The sequence below is a fragment of the Pteronotus mesoamericanus genome, unplaced genomic scaffold (genome assembly GCF_021234165.1).
Source record: "Pteronotus mesoamericanus isolate MK-2021 breed Mesoamerican mustached bat unplaced genomic scaffold, CSHL_Meso_final contig_50, whole genome shotgun sequence".
NCBI lineage: Eukaryota > Metazoa > Chordata > Mammalia > Chiroptera > Mormoopidae > Pteronotus > Pteronotus mesoamericanus.
The window spans coordinates 37,465,633-37,490,744 of NW_026555186.1; the positions used below are offsets into that span (position 1 = coordinate 37,465,633).

The 25,112-nt window shown below is 33.5% G+C and overlaps 1 protein-coding gene across 5 annotated transcripts in view; it reads right to left on the bottom strand.

Annotated features, from left to right (window-relative positions):
• Window positions 1–25,112, bottom strand: part of TMEM161B (transmembrane protein 161B) — a 71,893-nt gene that overhangs the window by 15,222 nt on the left and 31,559 nt on the right. For 4 of the 5 annotated variants that reach the window (XM_054578578.1, XM_054578575.1, XM_054578576.1 and 1 more), the window contains 3 exons: window positions 23,273–23,356; window positions 21,119–21,216; window positions 17,357–17,513 (listed from right to left, as the gene is read on the bottom strand). In XM_054578578.1, coding sequence (XP_054434553.1) covers window positions 17,357–17,421 — 65 coding nt within the window. In that variant the 5' untranslated portion in view covers window positions 17,422–17,513; window positions 21,119–21,216; window positions 23,273–23,356. Of the gene's footprint in view, window positions 1–17,356; window positions 17,514–18,374; window positions 18,510–21,118; window positions 21,217–23,272; window positions 23,357–25,112 lie in introns of those variants that run through there. The other variant, XM_054578577.1, reaches the window with a different exon arrangement.

Below are 25,112 nucleotides of genomic sequence, written 5' to 3' on the forward strand. Positions count from 1 at the left end.
AGAGTATAGAAATCTGAAACTCTACTAAAGTAAAAAAGCTAATATCCACATAGTATAAGTTTTCACTGAACATATTTGTGAATCTTTTCCCTATTTTGTCTAATAGCTACTAAATACTTTGTAAGCATAAGAGTATTCCGTCTCACTGCAGAAGTTGGCATGATTTTGTTATACTGAGCTTAAGTAGGACTGTCAAATTAATAGAAGGATATCAATTTCAATTAAAATGATTACTGGGGATTTAGCAAAGCACATTTACTTTCCATGTTATTTTAAGATGTAATGAGAATTTTTAAAAATTTTTCTACAACTTAATCATTGCATACATCCTACTACCATTTTCCTCCTTTTCTATATGAATATGATTTGAGAGTTTCTGTATTTTTGCTCTCACATCAAAAACAAATACTGGTAGTCTGTAGTTGCTTCAAGTAAAAAGACTTTCCAAGGGAAAAAAAATTATGAATACTATATATCTAAGAGAGGACTCTGCCAGCCTTCAAGAGTCTCCAGCTAGGGGAGAGAAAAGCGAGGCCCTGCCCCACCATCCGTGCAAACCCATTCTGTTAACTAGGTGAAAAATACATGGGTTGTAATGACAGGAGCCAGCTGTGCATATAGGCAGAAAAAAAGGGTACAATGCATTAATCTAAACTATCTTACATAATCTAAGCTTTTGTAATAGTTTTCTAGTTAACCAAGATAATAAACACACTGTATTTTAAATTTACATTATGATGTATTTTTTAGCAGTTCAATTAATAAAGAAAAATTACAAAGTTAAGAATTCTCTGCTAAAACTATTCATAGCAAAAAATAAATCTACACAATTATTTTAAAAATTAAGCAATTTAAAAAGTATAACCTCATTTTATTTATGATTAATAAGTGATATTAATCATTTCAGTGAAAGTTGAAGCCAGATAAAGTGTAAAAAACATAAAAGTAACAAATAAAAAAATCTGATTTTTAAATAAATAGGACTATTGGAACTTTTCCCCATGTAAATCGGAGTCCGTTATAATGATGTAGAGAATCTATCTCTGAGCCCTAAGTTTTCTAAGCAAGTTAAGAACAATTTTACATTCTTAAAAGAAACTTCATCTAACTTTCAACATTCAAGATGCAATTTACGAAACAAAACAGTTTAAGAAGAGTGGTGGTAAGAGTCTAGAATAGAGATGCTCAAAATTTTCCCTTCAGGATATTCTAAATCCAATGTTCCTTATTTCTTCTCCAAAACTTAAAAATAAAGAAACAAAGCTGGTAGTCCCTTTTACTAATATCACACAAAAGGCTCATCTCTTTCCTGGCATTGTAAGGGAGAGCTTACATATTGGGAGACTAAGGGGAAAAAAACCCTAAAAAAACAAAATATAAACACTCCAGAACCACAACTGAACTGCTTCTGAGACCTAGCTATGACCTCTTTCATTGCCTGGAGGCCCTAAGCCCAGATTGGAAAAACACTGCTTCATTTTTACTGAAAATGGATACTGGATCTATAACAGCACATCATTTACTTACACTAAAAAGCAAAATAACATCTTAAGCCAAAACTGATATCAAATGGCCAAAATGTAATTTCTCAAATTTTATACCCACTACCAAACACTATTACCATAGAAATAAATTACAAAACATGTCAACACTAAAATTAAAAAAAACCCCTCACATAATTAGATGCAACCTTATCCATGAAGCATAATCTTGTTTACATCATTAATACTTTAACATCCTACACTACAAACGTCTAAATTGTTATAATTCCTGCATCCTCAATTCATATTGAATACTGGATAAATCTTAAAATCAAGTATTTTTTGAATCCCATAAAAGAACAGAACCTTCTCATAATCCACAGTGTAAAACACACATAAAATATTCTGTTATGCAGTACTATCATCTGGTTATGCCCATATGTTTAAGCTTTCACTTAATAGTTCCTAAAACTCCATCTAAACCAGAATGGTGTTATTTACCATCTCCTAAATGTAACAGCTATACTGTCTTGGGTCATAACCTATTATCAGAACAACCCTCTTCCCTTCCATCTACCTAATGAGTTTTAACTCAAGCTCTACATCCTTCATGAAATTTACCTTGACTTCTCCATCCCAGACCATTATCTTCTTCTTCTGAACTCACAGCACTCATTACTATAATCTACTTGCCAAGCACATCATACTGTAGTGTAACAGAGTTGTAAAGAAAGCATTATCTTGATCTAGAGTGCCTGGAGGAATCTTGGTTCTACTCTTACTATGCAATCCTCCATATGAAGTACATTCATCTTTCTTTGTTTCCAGTTTCTTTATTTGTAAAATGCAACTAAATACATCCACCACCTTAGAGGCTGTTTTGAAAATTAGAGATCTTAGTAATTCTCAGCAATAACTTGATATTTTCTATATAATTGGATAAAATACCAAACTTCTGATATCAAAAAGTAACATGGAAATGTACACAAGGACAAAAAAGCTAAGTTAATTTCACTCTGGATATAATTCTTAATTGTGTTTCAATTTTTAACCTTTCCCATGAAAATGTAATCTAAGAGGTACAAGATTCTACAAAATGCAGCAGGGTAGTATAAGCTGAAAACAGGTATGAGTTGTCCTCCTCAGAAGTAGAAACTGGATTCCCAGCTCCCCACTCCTATTACTTTCCTGTGCAGCCAACTCCACTCTGACAAACTCTGGTAACAAACTCCACTCTGACTCCAGCAGAAGTTTAAGACTCAGCCTCTGAAGAAACTGATTCTAAGGTACAGCAGATTTTAGATTAAGGCAGCTGCACTCAAAACAGAAAAATAAAGTGAAAGCCAACATACTCAAAGGTATATTCACATATGAAACACGTTCAACAGGCAGGAGATTAGAGACTCTCCAGACTCTCCTGTACAGAAACTAAAGGTCCAAAGAAAAGGCCAACAGGTAATGACATTATGGGCTACCTAAAACAAAAGCAGCATCAGCATACCAAATCATTCTTCAGTGAAGCTAACCAAGCTCTACTTACATATAGTTTCCAAACTGCTTTTTAGTGTCTGACTCTTAGATATGAAAGACAAGAATCCCCAGACATTAGAGCAGGGATCAGAAAACTTTCTGTAAAGGACCAGACAGTAAATATTTTAGGCTTTGTGGGTCATATAAAGTCTCTGTAGCATATATTCTTCTGTTTTTTAGTTTTCTAACAACACTTAAAATTTTTACAGCCATTCTCACATCAAGAGCTGTACAAAAATAGGGTGCAGCCCAGACACCGAAAGCCATAGTTTACCAACCCCTGCATTCCAGCATATTTTATGTAAAAGACAAAAAGAAGAGCATAGGGCAGGGAGACGCAGTGGGAGGGAAGTAACTTAGAAAGAGATGATGAAGGCAGCAGAAAGTATCTCAAATAGATACACACAGGTTGTTTATACATAGATTATGTATGTATGAGATACATCTATATTTCATAAAGCTCAACAAAGATAAATTCTTCTTCAAGATACTATGGAAAAGCAATGGTTATATATTAAAAAATAAGTTCAGAAAAATTAATAGGACAAATATTTTAAAACTAATTTTGAAAGATAAAATTGATGAAAAGTTCCATCAAGCAGAAAGGGTATTAAACATGGGAGGATCAGTCCAGGAGGTAAACCATCTGACTAACAAAAGATAAAGAAAAACGGGGCGGGGGAGATTACAGAAGGAAAGAAATTTTCACACACAATAAGGAATAATTTCCTAACTCAAAGTTTTTAAGTAAAAGAGCCTACCAAAACGCCAGCACAAAGAATGAAAAAGAAAAAAAATTCCCAAGACACATGACTAATAAACTTTCAGAAACTCGTTAAAAGTAAAAACTTCCTGAGAAGAAAAACAATGCAAAACAAGTCAGATGCAAAAGATTAAGTATCATGACATTGTATTTTTTTAGGAGCCACTTTTGAGGTAGAGGACAATGGAACAATGTCTTCAAAATTATGAAGAAAATATGGACAACTTAGAGAGTACAGCACTTAGGCACTTTCAAAACTCTGAAGTCTAAAACTAGTTAGAATATAGTTGCCTTACATGCACTTTGGCAGAAAGCTCTACCAAAACATTTGAACAAACCAAATCAGAGAAAAACACTGACTCCTGGATACTGGAGACTGAACTTGGGAGAAAGGTAAAGGAGATTCCTACAAGGACAACAACGTAAGTCCCAGGATAACTGTATAGTAGGTCTGAAGAGCAACCAGCACAGGTAAGTCAGACAATGGAGGTGTCCATGAAGAGTATCCATTTAGATTAAAAAAATGAAACTAATACTAGTTATAAGTGACTTTATGCAAAACTATACTGAAAACATAGTGGAATTAATGACAAAGAAAATTAAAAAACTGCAAAAGAAGCTATACCTTATAATGTGCGCGCGCGCGTATATATATATATAAATAAAAGTTTTATATATAAAATAAATAAATAATATAAATATTAAATATTTATGTATTTAAAAATATTTTTATAAAATAAATAATATAAATAAATCATATATATTTTATATATATATATAAATAAAATCACCAAATACTGATTTCAGCAAAAATTGTAAAGTTTAAGAACATAACGGAGAGGAAGCACAGATGATGGCATAGTTTAAAAAAAAATTCCTTATCTAGCACAACTGATGAAACAGTAGTACAAACATTATATTTTAAAATATGAAGATTTTTGAAAGCCAGAATTAACTACTAAAATAGGACTGGAAGAAGTGGTTTTTAATATAACACTTCTAGTACTTTTTGTCTATATAAACTATGTATACATATTACTTGATAAAAAGTTAGCATTTTAGAAAAACCAATCTATATTTTAATAAAGTTTTGATCTACAATTTACTCCTCACTCTAAAAAGGATATTATATCCTAGAGTTTAACAGAACCCAGAGTACATACAAATTCACAATGTAGAAAGCACAGTAGTATGCTTTTACTAATCTTTTCAATCTCATGCACTGAGATTATTTCCACATCCTATGAATTAAAATAAGATTTTAATTCAAGATTAAAATTTCAGTTGGTCTAACTTGGAGCAGTACTAGTTGAAATTGTTTGATTTTCCAAAAGGAGCTCATAAGATAGAGCACTCCCGTTCCCACCATATATACACCACTACCTTCTTTGGATGAAGACCAGCCTTTGGTGTGGTTGGTATTGGTTCATTTCATTTGCCCCATGACCTCTTCTGTTCCACATTAAAGTATCTACTTCTCATTATCAGTCATGATTTGTTTTAAAAATGGAACATTTCGTTATGTTCAAGTAAAGAAATGCACGCAGAAATACAGTCAAGGTTTTTTAAAAAATTGTGTTTTATTGTTTATGCTATTGCAGTTGGCCCAATTTTTCTGTTTGCCCTTCTCCAATCAGCACCCCCAGTCCCTTAGGCAGTCCCCACACCATTGTTCATGTCCAGGGGTCATGAATATAAGTTCTTTGGCTACTCCATTTCCTATACTGTACTTTACATCCTCTTGGCTATTCTGTAATTACCTATATGTATTTAATCCCCTCACCTCTTCACCCATTTTCCCACACTTCCTTCCAATCTGGCAATCATCAAAACATTCTTCATATCCATGATTCTGTCCATTCTTGTTTGCTTAGTTTGTTTTTTAGAGTCAATTGTTGATATGTATTTTTTTGCCATTTTGTTGTTCATGGTTTTGATCTTTTTCTTAAATAAGTCCCTTTAACATTTCATGTAATAATCGTTTGGTGATGATGAACTTCTTTCATTTTTTGTCTGATAAGCTCTTTATCTGCCCTTCCATTCTAAAAAATAGCTTCGGTCGTCGGTCCCTGCTCTTCATGACTTTTAATATTTGCCAATTCCTTCTAGCCTGCAGTTTCTTTTGAGAAATCAGCTGACAGTCTTATGGGAACTCCCCTAAAGGTAACTAACTGCTTTTCCCTTGCTGTTTTTAAGACTCTATCTTTAACCTTTGGCATTTTAATTTTGATGTCTTGGAGTAGGCCTCTTTGCACCCATCTTGTTTGGGGCTCTTTGTGCTTCCTGGACTTGCCTGTCTATTTCCTTCACCAAATTAGGGAAGTTTTCTTTCACTATTTTTTTTCAGATAGAGTTCCAATTTCTTGTTCTTTTCTCTTCTCTTTCTGGCAACCCTATCAAACAAATGTTGGAATGCTTGAGATTTTCCCAGAGGCTACTTACACTATCCTCACTTGTTTGATTCCTTTTCCCCCCTTTTTCTGACTGGTTGTTTTTTTGCTTCCTTATGTTCCAAATCACTGATTTGATTCTTGGCTTCATCCCCTCTACTGCTGTTTCCCTGTAAATTGTTCATTTCAGTTAGGGTATCTTTCGTTTTGCCTGGATCTTTTATGCTGTTGGGGTCCGCCCGAAGTTCCTTGAGCATCCTTATAACCAGTGCTTTCAACTTTGCATCTGATAGATTGCTTATTTCCATTTCATTTAGCCCTTTGTCTAGAGTTTTGATCTGTTCTTTCACTTGGCCATGTTTGTCTCCTCATTTTGGCAGCCTCTCTGTGTTTGTTTCTATTAGGTAGAGCTACTTTGACTCCATGTCTTGGTAGTGTGGCCTAATGTGGCAGGAATTCTGTAGGGTCCAGGCGGCACAGCCTCCCCTATAACCAAGGTGGGTATTTGAGGTGTGCCCTTCATATGGGCTAAATACACCCTCCTCTTGTAGTTGCACCTTGACTGCTTGTTAGCAGGTCAGTGGGAGGAATTTAGCCAGCCCAGTCAGCTGCAAGAACTAGCTGTGACCACTGACACCGACCTTTGACTTCTGTGGAGGATCAGCTGTGCATGAGCAGAGTGGTGGTGCTTCAACGTGGTCTGTAGCTGTCCACTCGGTGTATAGGCTCTGGGGTTTCCCATGTGGTGAAGGCCAAGGTTAGCCCGACTTATATTTTGCCTGGGGCCACCCTGAATGAGCTATAAAGCAATCTGAGATGGCTGTTACTTGTGCTGGACTTGGAGATTACCAAGTGAAGCCAATCTCTGAATCTACGCTGACTGCTGTTAGTTCTGGGCCTGGGATCATCTAGCAAGAGGTACGGAGGCTGGGGACTTACTGAGGCCAGCTGTTGCTTGTTTGAAGGCTTAGGAATTTGTGAAGCATGAGCCAACACCAGTCACCCATATGGAAAAGTCATGGTTAACAGTTTAGATAGGCCCTTAAGTAGGACAGGACAGAGTCTCTGAGCATCTCCAGGGTTGGGCAAACAGTGTTAGCCAGGCTGATGGCATTTTAGATATGGCACCCACCTGCCAGCTCTGTGGCTCTGCGGGGAGAGAGCTCAGAAAAAGGACAATGGCCTCTGTCTGCCCTTCTCTCTGGGAGAAGGCTGTGCCCCAGCTCCCGCCTTCATTTCAAGCACTTAAGTTCCTTCCTATATGCCACTGGTGCCTCAAGCAGCTACCCTGGTGCTAGAGCTCAGAGGGAGGAGACTGAGTAAGTCCCTATATGGGTTCTTTAAGAGGAATTGCTTAGGACTCCAGAAGTTTCTCCCACTCAATCCCCACTTGTTTTTGCAGCCAAAAGTTATGAGAACTTATCTGCCTGGCACTGGAACCCTGGGCTGGGGGCCCTACGTGGGGCTGTTAACTCCTTGCTCCCAAGATATCCCTCCTAAACTTTTATCCACCAAACGTGGGTGTGGTACTAGCCCATTTTGCATCTCCTTATCTCTGCCCTTCCAACCAATCTGGATGGATGTGGTTTCTTTAATGCCGTGGTTGTTGGACTTCCATTCAACTCGATTTCTGATGGTTCTGAGTGATGGTTGTTCTACAGTTTAGTTATAATTTTGATGTCATCGAGTGAGGTGAGCTGTGTTTACCTATGCCACCATCTTGCCTGGAAGTCACAAAGGTTTTTTTCATTTATGTGGAACCCAAACATTAATGCAGTTAACATAATCAAGCTGGTAAAAATAATTGCAACACTTAATTTGGATATTTTGAGTATTTGGTTATCTTCTGCGTGGTATAATGCTATTATCAATTAATGTCTCAATTTGATCGCTATCAACCTCAACTGGTCTACCAAACTGTAGAGCATTGTCCGGCATAAAATCTCCAACACGAAACTTCATAAACCACTTTTGACACATTTAACCAGTCACAGCACCTTCTCCATACACTTGCACAATCTTTTTTTTTGTATTTCAGTTGTGTTTGCCTTTCTTGAAATAACAAGAGCATAACATGCCAAAAAAGTTGCATATTTTCTTTCATCTTTAATATTAAAATGGCTACACAAAACCTCACCAATTTTGATATTTTTTAAATGCATGCTGATATGGCAGCTATACAATCTAATAAAATTGTTTTAAATGAAGTTAAAGACAACTATGTGCTACTAGAGCCATCTTATGGGAAAAAAGGAACAAACTTTTTGGCCAATCCAATGCTATAAGAGTGGATTTAAAATAAAATTTCTCTAAGAGCCATTTCATTTGAGTATGTTTGTTCATAAATTGTCCGCAATTTCCAATTAGACAGACTTATTTTTCACTTTTATAAATACAACCTGATAATGTTTATAAAATTTGATAAAATAAGGCTTGTGTATTTACCGACATGTATAACAAAAAAACACTAGGTAAAATCATGGCATTTATTTATAGTTATGCCTTAGTCGAAATAATGGGCAAGTACCTTCACTGTGAGTAAACTTTCCCCACTATATCCCTCTGTTATTATTTTCGCAGATCATTCTGTAGACTTTCATAAAGAATGTTATTTAGTAAATACTCAAAATTTCATATGCAAATAGTAATTTTCTTTTTATTTAATAATTTCTGCCCCTATTAATGTGTCAATCTTAGATGAATGGACCACCTACCTACTTTAAATGATAACTTATTTTGCTTTATTACAAAATCTCAACCCTTAAATAGAATGTTAGTGGTAAGAAAAACTTTTTTCTGCTACATGGCTGATTTATTTATTTCCTTACCCAATAACGTACTTTTTGATTTTAGAAAGAGGGGAAAGGAGGGAGAAAGAGAGGGAGAGAAACATCGATTGTTTGCCTTTTGCATGCGCCCCAATAACGGACCAAATCTGCAACTTAGGCCTGTGCCCTGACCAGGAATCAGATGTGTGACACCCACCTAACTAAGCCACATGTGCTACGTGGTTGATATTTTTAAAGGTCTAATTTAATATCAACATTTATTGCAACTTGTATTTGGCCACAATTTATCAATGCAAATACAAAAACCACAATAGGAAAGAAAAATCACGGACAGTTAGAAAGATTACTCAGTGGGAAGTATTTTAAATATACTTATCTTCAAGGTGAAATAAGAGTTTTCAAATGATCAACAGGCTTAATATTTAGTTCTAAAATGGCATTTCTCTCAAAACTAGGATAACATAAGTAAAAAATACTTATCAAGTCACTAATATATTTTAACTTAGTTTGTATTTACTTTGCTTTAAAGGCCCTATTCTTGTATTAAGAAAATGTCTTCTATAACATAACATTTTGTAATTCAAGATGCTTTATCAATGCTTTTTTGAAAAGCAAAGAAATAGGACAAGATCATATTCTAAGAAATATTCTGATGCCCACAGACAAATCTAATAGTCTCCTAAGGAATAAACACAGAGGTTTTCAGAAGTTTCTCCGAATTTCACAAAATTAACCATTATCTATTAAAACAGATCACATTTTTACTCAACTAAGTGATCTTCATGTAAACTGAAAGTTTTTCTACACTATTAAAGGTTATATTCTTGTTTTTGCTACAACTAATAATTTAAAAAGACCTGTTTTTTTCCTATTCTGATGGTTAAATCTCCCATATCTATTTTTCCATAAGAAAAGGAAACTAAAATACCCAAAATACATTGCAGTTTCTCTGCAAATAAACCTAGAAACTATTATCAAGAATCTGCTACAGTGTATATATTGAAAACCAACAATAAGTACATACTTGTTTATGACCTAGCAAGTAAAATCCTTTTAAAAACAATTTAATCCTGTCTTCCAGTGTTAAAAAAAAACAAACAAAATAACCCTCACTTGGATAACCTCTAACTGAAATATTTTTCATATTTTCTTTCAGATAATGGTTTAATTGGTATATTTTAGTTAAAAAGAAAAGAAACAGACCTAAGATTTTCTCATATACAAGCTAAAAACTACTATGCATATGTAAAACCCATATCACAAGAAGCTTATATCCACACAGCCTCAACTTAGCCAGATTGTGGCAGAAAATAAAAGCTAAAGAGTTTTGAAAGCATAATACACAGCCTTTATTTAAAAATAAAAGCATGCAAGCAAACAACGCAAAAACCCTATTATCTAATTTCCTGGATTAAAATAAAACAATAAAGATTACCCTTAAATTTTCAGATTCAGAAGGAAAATAATCACTACCAAGCTAAAAAAAGGGCCATACATCATTATAAATTAATAAACAGAATCATAATCCTACCTCCTAAATAAGTTCCCTATGTAACCCTAGGTTTCTGATCTGAAAGGCAAACCAATTTGGGAGCATTAATGTCACAGAAGATGTCCAAAAGTTTATAAAAGAAACAAAGCTTTGACACCACATGCTATGTACAAATTTTCAAGACAAAACAAGTACCTTAGCTCAGATTCAATAGCTTTGACTGTTTCTTTTTCACTAGGAGACTTGATACTTTATGAAATTCACTTTAGGATATAGTGTTTTGCTTTTCTTATTACTCTAAAGCAAAACATTTTTCTAAAGTAAGGATAGAGTAATTTAGAATATTTTAAGGAATTTAGGAAAGGTGATTTACGCATGCTGTAGTTGTATGTTTCCTTCAACAAACCCATATAGCATTTAAGTTACAGACCTTTAATTTACAAATCTACACATAGAACTGAATATTTAACACAGAAAACCTCAGAATTTATTTCAGTTTAAATCATTCACAACTTTTTGCTTTGTATAAAACTTGCATGTCTGGAAACCAAAGCAAATTAAAATTTTAAAACATAGCCCTGAAAACATACATAATAGGGTTTTGTACCTTAAACCATCCACATTGTAAAATACAAGTGCTGTGAAAATGTGACTAATGATCCAGTTCTTTAACCAAATATAATAGAACTACTGAGAAGCTTTATCTATTTGTAGAATAGCTTTCTTCTCACTCAAGTTCACGTAATTGATTCAATATTACTGCGTGATACAGCTTATTCCTAAGAGAAGGGTCTTTATAAAATTGAATGTAGAGTATTTTAATTTTTAAAAGTTCTACTTCCACCAAAAAATGTTTTCTTCAAAATCTACTTTTACCCTTTCACTTATTCTTTACCATAAATTTTTTAAAAATATGCTTCACATTATAATATCAGGAGCACTTCTTCAGTGTCTAAGACTTCGTGGGCCATCATACAAAAATGACAATTACTGCAGCTGCTTAACCCTCACTCTGAGGCTTTCTTTACTCTTTACCTTCCCAATATCATGCAACTTGGCATAAATGGAATTGGAACATAAAGACTTGGTCAACTAGATGGTTAGAATTACAAATGGGTAGGAGAGGGTTAGTTTGGGTTTAGGAGTAAGATTGCAAGCAGGTTTGATAGCTGAGATGCCTGTACCACTCAGTTGAAGCAAAACACAGGGCTGGAGACAAGAGGTGCTATTTTATGTCCCAGGATTTAAGTAGTACACACTTTTTAAAAGTCATTCTCAGACTTTTAGAACTTTTAAGATTCTGTAAAAATTGTGGGTGTTGTCACACAAAAGTATGTCAAATAAAACTCATGGGAAGATAACCATGTAAATAAAACATTTTCTTCTTCACTGTTAAGGTGAAGTTTTATGTGTCTAATTTAGGGACCACTTTAACAAAGGACATTTCATCAGTAACAACAGCAGAGAATTTCTGAATCAACCGATTCATGTGTGACTGCAATTAAGTGAGGCCATTGTCCTACGTAATCAATGGATACATGTGTTTGACTAATAAGTTGGCACAGACAGTAAGAAAGTAAAGAGAAGACACATAGAGGTCACTGCAGCTAGACTCTGCTCACAGGCTATGAAAGGCATACCAGATACGTTATAATAAGATAAAAGATAGGCTATAAACAGGCTCCTCCTTGGAATTAATCTGGGTTTCTAGCATTTAATTCTAGTTCCTGCATGCCGTTGAAGGACGTAGGTCACTTTTTCACATGGTACAAGTTTGAAGGAAAATCACATACCCAAACACACACACACAATTTTACTTTCCTTCTTCCCCACACCTTTTGTTGGAGGGTCAAAATTGGCAGAAAATAGCTTGGATTCTAAAGCCCTTCAGCCCTTTCTGTCCTCTCTGGGACAGACAGACAGCTACTAGATTCTTGCAGGGATGCTATTGTCCGGTGCCTTTCCCAAGTACACTACTTAGGTAACTAAGCAGAGCCAGTTTAGTGCTGAAGACTGCGTGGGACCTTTGCTCTCAGGTTACTAGGCATTACTGAGTGAAATGAAAGATGAAATTTATTCACACAATAATTGGAATAGCTATTAAGCACATTTTTCTAATTTCTCTGGTGAGTATTAAGGGCAATATATATATACGTTAAATAAAACGGAATATCAAGAATATGCATTTTTATGCAAATAGCATAGATACTATTTTAATATTTCTATACACCATGAAGAAATGAAGATAAGAATATTCCATAATAAACAATATTTCAGAACATGAGGAGTCAAAGTATAAAAAAATTAATGACATATCGTACTAATTATCAAGTTAAAATATTTTTAGTGTGATTCACATGATCTAATGTCTAGAGATGGGTCTTTATTCTGACTAAAGAGTATTTTCACATATTTAATACTATAGAACTAAATAGTAATATTTTAAATGCTTGAATTTAACTTGCTCTTGAAATTAGTGTAACACGGCATGTTTCTCTACTGGCACACATGATCAGTATGTCTACCCAGTACAATATACACTTTGTAAAGATGTTGACTCTTCAGGCCTTGTTCCGGCTCTTTTGGTCTAAACTATACCTAAATCGATCCAAAAGAGTCAATAGAGAAATAGAACAGTGGTGTTGAATGTCAAATCATATCACATAATTTAAATAAAATTCTCTTACAGCTTTAAAACCGGGTTAGCAGTCTCTGGTTGAATATAAGATGTAAGATACGCATTTACATTGCTTGCTCACAAACTCTGACTAAATAAACCACATAAGAAGGAAAGTAAAAATCCCCCAAAACAAAAAATAGGAAAAGAATTGAAAGTAGAAAAGATATTTCAACAAAATTTGGATGACACTAAGTCTATGGACAAGCCATAACTGATTTAGGTTTTAGCTTTCTTTGCGATGCTGGGTCTACAATAGGAAGAAACCAGTAAAAAGACAATTCATTAATAATACACCTTGGAAGTCAGGAATTGGAGAGAGCAAGTACCTCTGAAAGCAGGGTTGCAGAATGGATGGAAACAGAATGGTTTGCTGAATGTCTACATGAGTAGTAATTAGACTTCCCAGATCTTCTGTTTTGCCTAATCAAATAGTTTAGGTCCTTCCCCAACTCTGGCAGAACCCAGCAGAATTAAGGTTAAACCAGAAAAGACTGGGCTTGGGAGCAGTAGATAAAACTCAGGGTAACAATGAAGAGCTGAAAACAGGGGGGCAGGGAGAGGCATTAGTACATAGACTAACTCACATTTAAATTACTGCCTGCACACTGAATGCTGAGTCTCTTGAGTCTTTTTCCCCAATCAGCTCCCACAATGCTGGCTCTCAGGCTTATACCCCACAGATGGGAAAATAAACAGTCTTTTTCTGGAGAAAATGATAGGCTCAACAACCTGCAAAAACTGATATTTAGAGGTTCCTCCAGGAACGCTGTCAGGTCTCCACTCATCATCCAGTATAAAGTCTACCTATCAGTAAGCTCCAGTCACTTGCACAAAACTTCCAATTTTTCCTTACCACCTTCATGAATATAAACAAAAACTCAAAACTCATGAGAAATTTGAGAAAATCTTTAACATGACTGTGATTAAAGCAAAAAGAGGGACTCAAGATAAATAATGCAAGGTTTGAATTAAAACTTGAAAGATATTAATATCCTTAGAAATAGAGTATACATATCCATGACACATAAATGCTATAAAAATGTAATATTCAGACAAAAACTGTAAAAATAAAAAAAATAATAGTTGATACAAAAATTGCAACAGAAAGTTTAAAAGAGAAAATTAAGAGAAAAATCAGAATACAGTATAAAATAAATAGAAAAGGGGAGATAAGAAATTAAAAATTCATTCAAAGAAATCAAACACCTCACTAACAAAATTTCCTGAAAAAGACAGACAACAGAATCTTAACCAAAGAGACGATATAAACCTATGGATAAAAATTGCAGATTTAGCATATTTGCTTATTTTCGTCCTCTCCCCAACCACACCAAAATGACTGTAAAAGAACGCTTCTGTTTTGAAGTAAATACAGTAAATGAAAGAAAAACAGTAGTAAAATTGTGGAGGCTACAAAGCAGGTAAACATGTAGTAAATGACCAAACAGAATGAGGAAGCTTCATCAGAAAGCCAAGATGCAGTCTGATTTTACTGCAGAACTCCAAAAGGAATAAAAAACTGGTCAGACAGGGGTTAAAGTGTGAGTGTGTCAGTGGTGGTATTAGGAAAAAAACACTACTAAAAATATATACATATATTTTAAGTAACCATTTAAACCTTTCCCTGCATGAAAGAAGTCTAGAGACGCACGGTTTGGAGAGGGTAATAAACAGGAGCTTTTCTGGCCTATCCAGATGATTCAACAACTTGCCTCACTATTTGCTCAGAGCTTCTAGTCTTTTTGTGCCTCACACTTAAATACAAACAGCCACAAATCACCAGATCTCTCTAAGGAAAGTCTTTAGCATGAGAGACAGCAACTAAACCAAACCAAAACTTAGAGGAAAAAGATACTTGGCATAAAGAAAACCTTGACAAAATTTATGAGTATGTCAAATACACACAAAACAAGGTAATCATAAAACAAGTAGGATTCCATAAAGGTAAGAGGAAAAAAGATAGAAATAAGATCCCTTAAAAATTAGAAATTAGAATAAATTAAAAACTCAACTAAAGGATTGGAGGTGGTTGAGAAAAATCTCCCAGAAAATTAAATATAAAAATAGAAACAAACATAAACATACAAGAAAATGAGTTTTAGAGAACCAATCTAGGAAATCCAATGTCTAAACAATCAACATTATAGAAACAGAGAAAATGAAGAAAAGGAAATAACTCAAAATAATTCAAAAAAATTTTCTAGAAGACCACAAGTTTCCAGACTGGTGAAGTCCCAGCACAATAAATGAAAAGAGATCCTCAACAAGGCACATAATAATAAATTTTAGCACACTGGGTAGCTGAAGAGGAGATGTTAAAGGTTCACAGGAAAAAAATACATGACATACAAAAAAATTTCAGAAATCAGACTGGCAAACTAGAATTCTTACAGAGCAAGAATGGAACTTTTCAAAGACAATTAAAATAGTACCTTCCAAATTATTAAGAGAATTTTAAACCTGGAATTCCATTCTTAATCCAAGTATCAATTAATACTCAGGTAGAACAAAAATATTATCAGGTGTGCAAAGTCACAAAAAATGCATTTCCCATGCAACCTTTCTGATAATAACACTGGAGGATATGATCCACCAAAATAAGAAAATTAACCAAGCAAGAGTCAGATATAAAATATAAAACAAAGAGCACCAATTCAAGAGATGCAAAAAAGAATACCTAAGAAGTAACTGGTGTTTCTTGGGGGATATGTATTAGTTGGGAAGGTTAACCAATGCAGACTAGGGCTCCAGAAGAACGCTCTCCAAGAGATGTAACTGACATACTACTTGATGTTTTTGAACATACTGAGAGATTTATACAACCAGAAAAGTCTGAGGCTGAATTAACAGTATGTACAAAGATTAACAATGCAAATGAAAAATTAAGACAAATATTTATCTGTGAATAGAGTCTACATGATCAGAACATAAACACTAAATATTGTTCTTTTAAATGACATTACTATACTCAGAAGACGAGGAGAGTGAGAAATGATCAGTGGTAAGTGACAACCCAGGGGGAGGTGCAATGTCCTCATTTCCAGAAGAAATAATAATAGTAAAAGCCTGAAACTGAAATTAAGCCGTGGTTTTGTATTCATATGGAAATACAGATGTGAACACCAAAGAGAAAGCGGAGAAGTAGCCTCTGGAGAGGTGGAAATGAAGGAGAGAATATTTAATTTTAATAAAAATAAGAAAAAATAAAATTATTGCCCAGTAGTAAAGAAAATGAGTTTCCATATTTAAAAGCTAAACCTGAAACATTAATGAAACCTCAAAGCACCAAATGGATAAAGAAAAAGGCTTCTAGAGGGTATAAGAGGGCAAGGGCAGCATATGCCAATCGCAAGAGGGCAGTCGATCTCTCATCTTCAAACTCTGAAGATAAACTATTTCTTTCTTAAAAATTGTGCTGAGTCGAACTATTAATTGGCTATGATGCAGCAGGGGTGGGGTGGGGTGGGCAGGAGGTGTTAGGTAATTTCGGGCATGTAACATGTTTTTTAAAAGTGCCCCCCTTTCTAAGGACACTATAGAAGAATACACTCAGCCAAAAGAAGACTAAACTGAGGAAGAGGAGATTATGTGATCCAAAAAGAGGCACAGGGAATTCTTTTGAAGACAGTGAAGAAAACTCCACGATTAAGAGATATGTAGGAAGTTTAGAGAACTGAGGGTTCCAAGTGTTGACATATCCTCTCTAGGAGGTATTTCCATGGAAAAACAAAAATAGAAATGAGGTATATGAACTACTGAGGTATAGAATTCTAAGAATGAGAATAAAAAATTGTTCAAGAAAAGTAATAATAATGCTTAGCTATAAATATTTCCATAGATGTAACTAAAACCAATGACTGATTTAATTTTAAAAAGTCTCTTTACTTTCTTGAAATAGAAAAAGAAAGAAAAAGGAAGGAGATGGAGCAATAATATCTAAAATTAAAGAAATACCATTATCCCGTAACATTTAAATATACAGAAAAAATCCCAAGAGAGGTAAAGGTGGCTCGAAATGAGACTGAGGATAGGAAAGGAAGGCAACTGGCTTCTTTCCTTGCATTTCAGTTTTTAAACTATTTACCTCTACTTTGAAATTTTTTCAATTAAATAAAGAAAAAATTCTCTAATGATCTAAAATCTTTTTCAAATCAGAGATGAGATCTAATGGTAGCTGTAAAATGGAAAACACAAATTCATAAATTAACATTAATAATGTTTTTAAGGATACACTGCAAAAGACAAAACAAGCAGGCACCAGACTAAGCTGATATTCATTTCCTGTGTGGGCTTCATAAAATTGTAGTAGACTTCAGTTACTAGATATACAACTGTAGCAGCCACTGTGAAATCCACCAGCCACTGGTATTCTGGAAAGTAATGCAATGCTGAAAAATAAAGGTTAAAAACAAAGTTTTACTTTCATAAACAGCTTAGAAGATTCAGCTATAATTAACTATAAATATGCTAGATATTAATTCTAGTTGGTGATTTGCAACATAAGGATTAAAGATATGAGAATCTAAAAATGCAGAAAACAGATTAAGAATGTTGGCATTTAAAACTAAATTTTAATACCACATAAATTAAATAATTAAAATAATCCTGCAATGATTAGCAATAATTAAATTGTTGTTAAAATATATGATTGCAAAATGAGCTGGTCTTTTCTTAGTTGATTAGCTATTTTTTACAGACATTATAAATCAAGTTGGTTTTTTTTTTTAAAGAATCTGAGCTGTACTTCAGAACAGTGATTTTCAATCTTTTTAATCTCATGGCACTCATAAGCTAATTACTAAAATTCTGTGGCACACCAAAATATGATTTTGCCCATCTGACCCCCCCCATCAAAAAAAGAATGATTTTTGATTTTGATTCATTCATACCAGATGGCTACTGTTGTTTGTATTAGCTGTTGTCATTTTTTAAAATTTGAAAATTTAAGGGAAAAGGGGACAGGGTCCCTTCCTAAATAGTCAGGTACTGCACGTTTTCAAAATTCTTTCAGCACACTGTTGAAAATTGCTGCTATAGAATACAACCTAATGTAGACTACTACAGTTTTAATTATATTCATTTCTGTGAAGAATGCTAAACTTTGTTAGTTATTTACTGCTCTAATGGAAGGTTAGTAATTTTTGAGTTACTGCAGATTAAAATAATAAATTAAATAAATCTACTCTTTAATAAATTATCTGCTCCTGCAAGAAAAGCTGATGAACTACGTATTTCCAATAAAACCATACCCTTTCAACAAACTATTTCATTCTTAGGGGTTCACATTAAAATTAGCCTTCTCTGAAAATAAATATGACTCCATCTCTCTTTTCAATTCATATATTCTGGTTTACTTCTGCCAGAGTGTAGTCCAAAATATCAACATCATTTTATAGAAGGCTTCCTAAAAATGTGGAAATAAATCACATTATAAACATTAATTTGTATGTTCCCACTGGCACATAATAAAACAATCTACACTGCTTTCAAAAAATTTTAGTTGCAAAATGTAATACCTGAGGCTATTTTAAAATCACACTGAAAAATATTTTTAAAATACCACTCAAAATAAGACTTATTTAAAATATCAAAAATGAACTAACCAAACTTACATCATTTCTATGAGGTGGAGAGCAAAAATTACAAATTTTTTTATGAACGAGTAAATTTTTTATTTCCTTCAAGTTATTTTAATTGCGCGCGCGCGTGCGTGCGTGCGTGTGTGTGTGTGTGTGTGTGTGTCTGTGTGTGAGTATGATGTTCAGGTTCTGAACATCAGTATAAAAAATTTACCCAGAAGTGGTTGGAGGATTCCTATCCTCCCCCCCTCTAAAATCAACTAGTTAAGCCTTCTGAATAACTTTCTGGAAGAAGGGTAGGGAAATGGATGAAACAGACCTACAGGGATCTATGTATCTAAAGGTTTTCAAATTTATTAACTGAAGTAAGTGTTCTAATTCTCCATGTCTGCCCATACTCACAGATTACCTCTGGGGAATTTAACAGCAAACTGCCAAGTGACATTCAAATGTTCTTATGTTCTTTATGAGGAACTTATAATAGCTAATATAAATTGAGATATACTTTTAAGATAGTTATACAAATAAAAATAATATATACCTTCAGCAAAAGTGAAAATTATACATATTCTTCGCTATATATTTAATCCAGGTATTCTTCTTTTTGTATTCAGTAATATAATTATACACCTGACCTTTTTATAGGATATTGGAATTAAAAGAAAACTTAAGCGTTTATCAAGCCTAGTAATTTCCATTAAGCTCCTGAGAGTACCTAGAGTTCAAGCAGAAAATCCTCTACTTTTACCTAAACACACATACACAGCATGGATTCATAAATAAATATACCAATATAAACATAAAGAAACCATCTCCCCCTTATTCTGAAGAACTGAAATGCTCTTGATATTTTGTGGCCAATTGTTAAACTTGTAGCACTGGTAATTAGTTGTCAAAATTGTACAAGTGAAGCAAATATCTGATTAAGCTATGTTCTGAAGCCACAGTACCCTAACTTCAATTTTTAAGTTCATTAACAGTCTAGTTCTTACTGACTGTTTTTACCATGTTTCGTGTATAATCCTGGTCAAGTTATTTAACCTCTATCTAATGAGTTTTGTTTTTTTATAAAGCTTGATAATCGTTATATACCTCATAGAATTGTGAGGGTAAGTTCATACAAGTAAAGCACAGCAACAGCTGATAAAATATGGAATTTTAAGCTATTATTAAAGCTAATTAGCTAATAATTATTCAGTAAAGATTAGTTATTAGTAAAAGTGACAAAAATCTGTACATAGAAATCAGGATATGTGTATGTATCCTTGTATTTATACATGTCTGTGAACATTTTACAGCAAGTAAGCATACATATAGGATAGTGAAACACGTTACAATAAAAAAAGTCACAGTACTTTCAAATTTTGCATGAAAAATAGTTTAAAAGAAAAAAATGACATAACCAATCATAATGATACTAGACAACTGACTTAAGTTGTTTCTCAATGACATTTCTGGGTTCTAGGACACCCTTTCCCCATATAGGCATAAAATCTTTGTAGATGTAGAATCAACTTTCCAATATACTGAAGCCACTCTGAATCACAAAATAATTCTACAGTATACAGATGATATATGAATCTGAAGGTTTTTCTGGGGTGGTATGATTTAACACAAGAAGGGCCAAATTATATAGTGATACTTCATACAACACTACCAAAAGTATGTTTTTAAAAAAATGTTATTTTAACTCCTCGCACAATGTAAACCATTAGTTCTCACACCTCCTCAAAAATCAGAACCACTTTGAACATTTAAAAATATATAAATTCCCAGAACTTACTTAATATTTACTGAATCTCCTAAGTATGAGAATTCTTTATTTTTATAGAGCTGCTCAAGTGATTCTGTTTGAAAACCAGTGTTTTAAATAACATATTAATGCCTTTCTCTTCTAGGATCAAAATAATTTCATTTTAAATTTAAAATCATTAGTTATTATGTAAATTAGTTTATTATTCTACAACCACTTCCTTTTCTACTAAATGTGAGCACAAATTGAATTACTGTAAATATAGGTGATTCAATACAAATATACAAATGTATTTCTGCAAGCCACATTATAAAATAAACAGACTGGGATAGATAGCAAAAAATCTAAAATTCAAAATAATGAAAACTGACTTTGATCTCAGCATAGACAGAGACTGTGTAATAAATGTGTATAAATTAGCCTCCCCTGAAAAATGGAAAAAATCATATTTACTATAAGTTATGTGAATAGAAAGAGAAATACAACTCAAGAAGTCATTTTGAGCTTCAAAGCTCTGACAAAGACTTTACATTCTATCTAATAAACTTAAGGATTAGAAAAACAATCAAAAAGTCTAGCCACAACAGACAAAATGAAAGTATTTTCACTAGTATAATGTAAAGCTGAGATTTACAGAACACTTTACCAAGATTCCCCTTACCAAAAGTATCCACTTCTGTAACTGACTTTGTTTCTAGATGAAGGTCAATGTCCTTTGGAATGGTTAGTGGCTTACTTTCAATGTGACCATTATATTTCCTATAAAAATCAGACAAGTGACACAAATAACAAGTTACCTACATTGTTATCCAACTGCTTATACCAAAGTAATTGCAAATGAGGTTTTAAATTTCAGAGTGAAAAAGAAGCAGAATTTCTAAATTTCATCAAAAAGAAGGTAAGGTACTCAAAAGTAGTTTTTAAAAGGGGGACTACAAAATGTGGATGTAAATTATTATGTGAATATACAGATTACCAGGAAAAGAGTTACATACATTAGTGACAGGAATAAAATCTTAATTGCTAGCTTAGCATTGCACCCATTTCTCCTGTCTCTTCTGTAGACTTAAAGACAGCCTAACATCTCTTTCTTTAGGAACAAGAGTAAAAGTAAATGAAGAAAATGCATTTCTCTTTGAAATTACCATGTGCACATACACGTACATGAACATCTGTCACTATAAACAAGTCAGAGTTAAACAAATATATTAAGATTTACGTGCATGAGAAATTGAGAGAGAAAGGCCAACTTAAAGTTGCTTTTACTAGAAAACACGGATGAAGGAAAACAACAGAATTCTTCAAGTGCACACAGGTGTATCACTCTCAAATTTACTAATTTTTAAAGACATTTTGAAAGCAATACACTAAGATTCAATAACATTAATTACAATACCAGAAAACAATTTTACATTTATTCTTAAATAAAGATAAACTGGGAAAACCTCAGTAAAAATATTAATTTGTTAATAAATCAAGTAATTACTGCTACCAGGAACAAGACTGTCATTTAGTGCATCTTTTCTTAAATACAAAGCATTTTCAAGATATAAAAATTACTGTAAAAGAACAAAATTACTTACTACAAAGCATACAATAAGAATTAAATGTTTGTAGAATAAGTACTATATTATATAACTAAGTGTTAGAAATGTTGAACATGGTAGCTATGACTAGACAAAGCTGGAATAGCTAAAGGAGATGTAGAAACTAAAAACTAATCTGGTTTAAAATCCTGACTCTTAATAGCTACATGAACTTGCTCAACTCATTTAACATCATTGATCAACAACTTCCTCATTAGTAAAATATAAATTAAAATAATAGCCAATATTTGAGGACGTATAAATTAAGTGAAACTATAATATTAAGCAGGAGTATTTTTATAAAGATAACAACTGGAATTCAGAGAAGGAGAGTTTATACTTAATCTTCCAATGAGCTGCAAGATTTATTTGTAATTATGAGTGAAAAAGAGAATGATAGTGAGATCAGAAGACAATCTTTTCAAATTTCCAATTACATACAAAATAATCATTAATGTTTAAAGAAATGTTTAAAATTTGGTGACAGTTTGATCTCATTGACATTTTATAATATATTAGAATAACTGTTTCAGGTCCTGAGAAGTCCTCCTCACTCCCAAATGAAGAATCTAAAACTAAGGCCCATTCAAAAACGCTAATTAACAAGCCCTTTCCTTGAGAATTCAATTTCAATATAGATATAAAAAATTTAAGCTACAAGAACCTTTCAAAATTAATTTGGTCCTTCCATTTCACAAATGAGGCTGCTGTGGTCCACTCATGAGATTAACAGTTTTCTTCATAAACTTTAAACATCAAAATAATATTCAGCAGCTGAATGGGACCCAAGAAGTTATACTGTCCACCCCTTTTACTTAAAAAAAAAATGAGGAGACAGAGGTCAATTTTCCCAATACTACAATAATGAGTCATAGCAAAATGTGGGAAAGAACCCAGGCCAACTGGTATCTTTAAATGACTTGCAGGGTAAAGACATGGATTATTGGTCTCCCCTGATCACTGCCCACTGAATATTAATATGATGGCTCTACATTCTCATGATTGAAACACAGAGAAGAGTATGGTTGACTATTCTTAAGTAAAATAATTACTTTTGTGCTTATATATTAGATTACTACATATGGGGTTTTCTTAAAGGGTGATTCAGTATTATTTTAGATCATGGACTTTGATCTCAAATCTCTCAACTGTTTATGGTGTAATCAGTAAATGTTCCTTTAACCATTGTGTCAAATATTTAACACTAGAAAGCCAACAATATAACTTACCTATCTTTTTTGCTTTTCCCCTTCTGCTGCTTCCCTGCGAGAATTCTTAATTCTTCTTCGGTGGGATGTTGATACCATCTTAAGCTAAGAAAAGAGAAATCCTTTAAAACAAAACAATTAAAATCACCAGAATTATTCACTTATTCTACAACTATTTATTGAGTGTCGTATTTGTGGAGACACTGATGGGAAGAATCGGGTGAAAAACAGATACTGCTTAAACCTTAAAAGGATTTATTTAGATTCAAATCCAACACACACCAAACACTTAGTAAATAGATGCCAGACCCTGAAATGCTGTTTGTAGGTACATTTCTTACAACTAACAATGTATTAATATATATTAAGAGGATATAGGCTTACTACTGAAAGTAAGTAGAATAAACTGCAGGAAAACTGGCAGCTGCACATTAAAATTCTCTACCCATCCCTTCATTTATACAAATGATGTGTGTCTTAAAAAAGAGTCCTTTGAAAGCCCCCCCAAAATACAAGTCGTCTTTGCTTTGCTTTTTGTACTTTCTTTAATTTAGTTGGAGAATTCTCAAATTTTACGTGTATGAGAATTAGAGTAGATCATAGTTTAAAAACCCTTTTACTCTTATCTATATATATATATGTGACCCTCTTCAGTTATGGTTCCAACACAACAGGATGTATTCATTCCACCACCCAGTGAAAACATCCAAGCACATCATTTATTCATTCCCAAGCACTCACGTGTTCAGTCTCAGCTAAACCTATCAGCCAGCCACCTAAATGTGAGATTCAGGTTTTATCTTTAATGTGCCCCCTCTCCACGTTATCATTAATCCCTTTTTTAAATTCTTAAAAGTTCTAAACTTGCCAGCTCTCCTGAAAGAACCTTAGTTCAGACCTTCACATAACATGTGTTCCCCTCTAGCTCTCATTATGGCAAAACTCTGCAAATGGTCTTCTTGCCTTCCTTCTGGACACTCTCCTAAGCACATTCTGATCCCCCCTTTAGTTATTTTTCCATAATGCAAATCTTATTAAGATATATGCCTGTTTAAATCCTTTCCAAGACTCCTCACAAGGTAAAGCAGTGAGTACAGCAGATAGGCAGGAACTCTAAGGTCCTGTTGTCATAAAGGAGAAACATACAGTTGTTAGTATCGCTAGACCTTGCAATTTTTCAATTACAAAAATCTAGATTCTTAAAGTGAAATTAAAAGCCAATTTAAAAAAATATTAGCAACTGATTTGCTGTTTTTTTTATTGTGAATAAATGTTTTTATTTATTTTTTAAATTTTATTTTTTCAAATACATTTGTCTCTGCCAATCCCCCACCACTTTCCCTTGACCCCTCCCTCCTTTCCTCCCTCAGCTCTTCCCCTTTGGTTTTGTCCACGAGTCCTTGCTATATGTTCCTTGACTTTCCCCTTCCCTTCCTTGTCCCGGCCCCCCCTCCCTCCTTCCCTCTTGTCTCTGTTGATTTCACAGGAGAACTGACAATTTGAGAAATGACTGGAAATTTGATGTTAAAATTTTTTTAGCTATAATAATTGTAATTTTTAAAAGCTCATATATTTTAGAGATACACACTGAAATATCTATGAATGAAACAGTATTTGCTACAAATAATATGTTGGAGGGTGGAGAGATGAAGAGGAACAGAGATAAAACAAATCAACAACCAGCTATTAATTGTTGTAAGTGCATAGGAGCTCATGATATTCATTATATATGCACTATATTATTGTCTACTCTTTGTATATATTTGAAAATTTCCATTAAAATTAAAACAATAAAGTCCAAACGCATATGTGGTTTTTGACCTCCTGTTTCCATAGCATTTCTGGATTCCACTGCTATCTA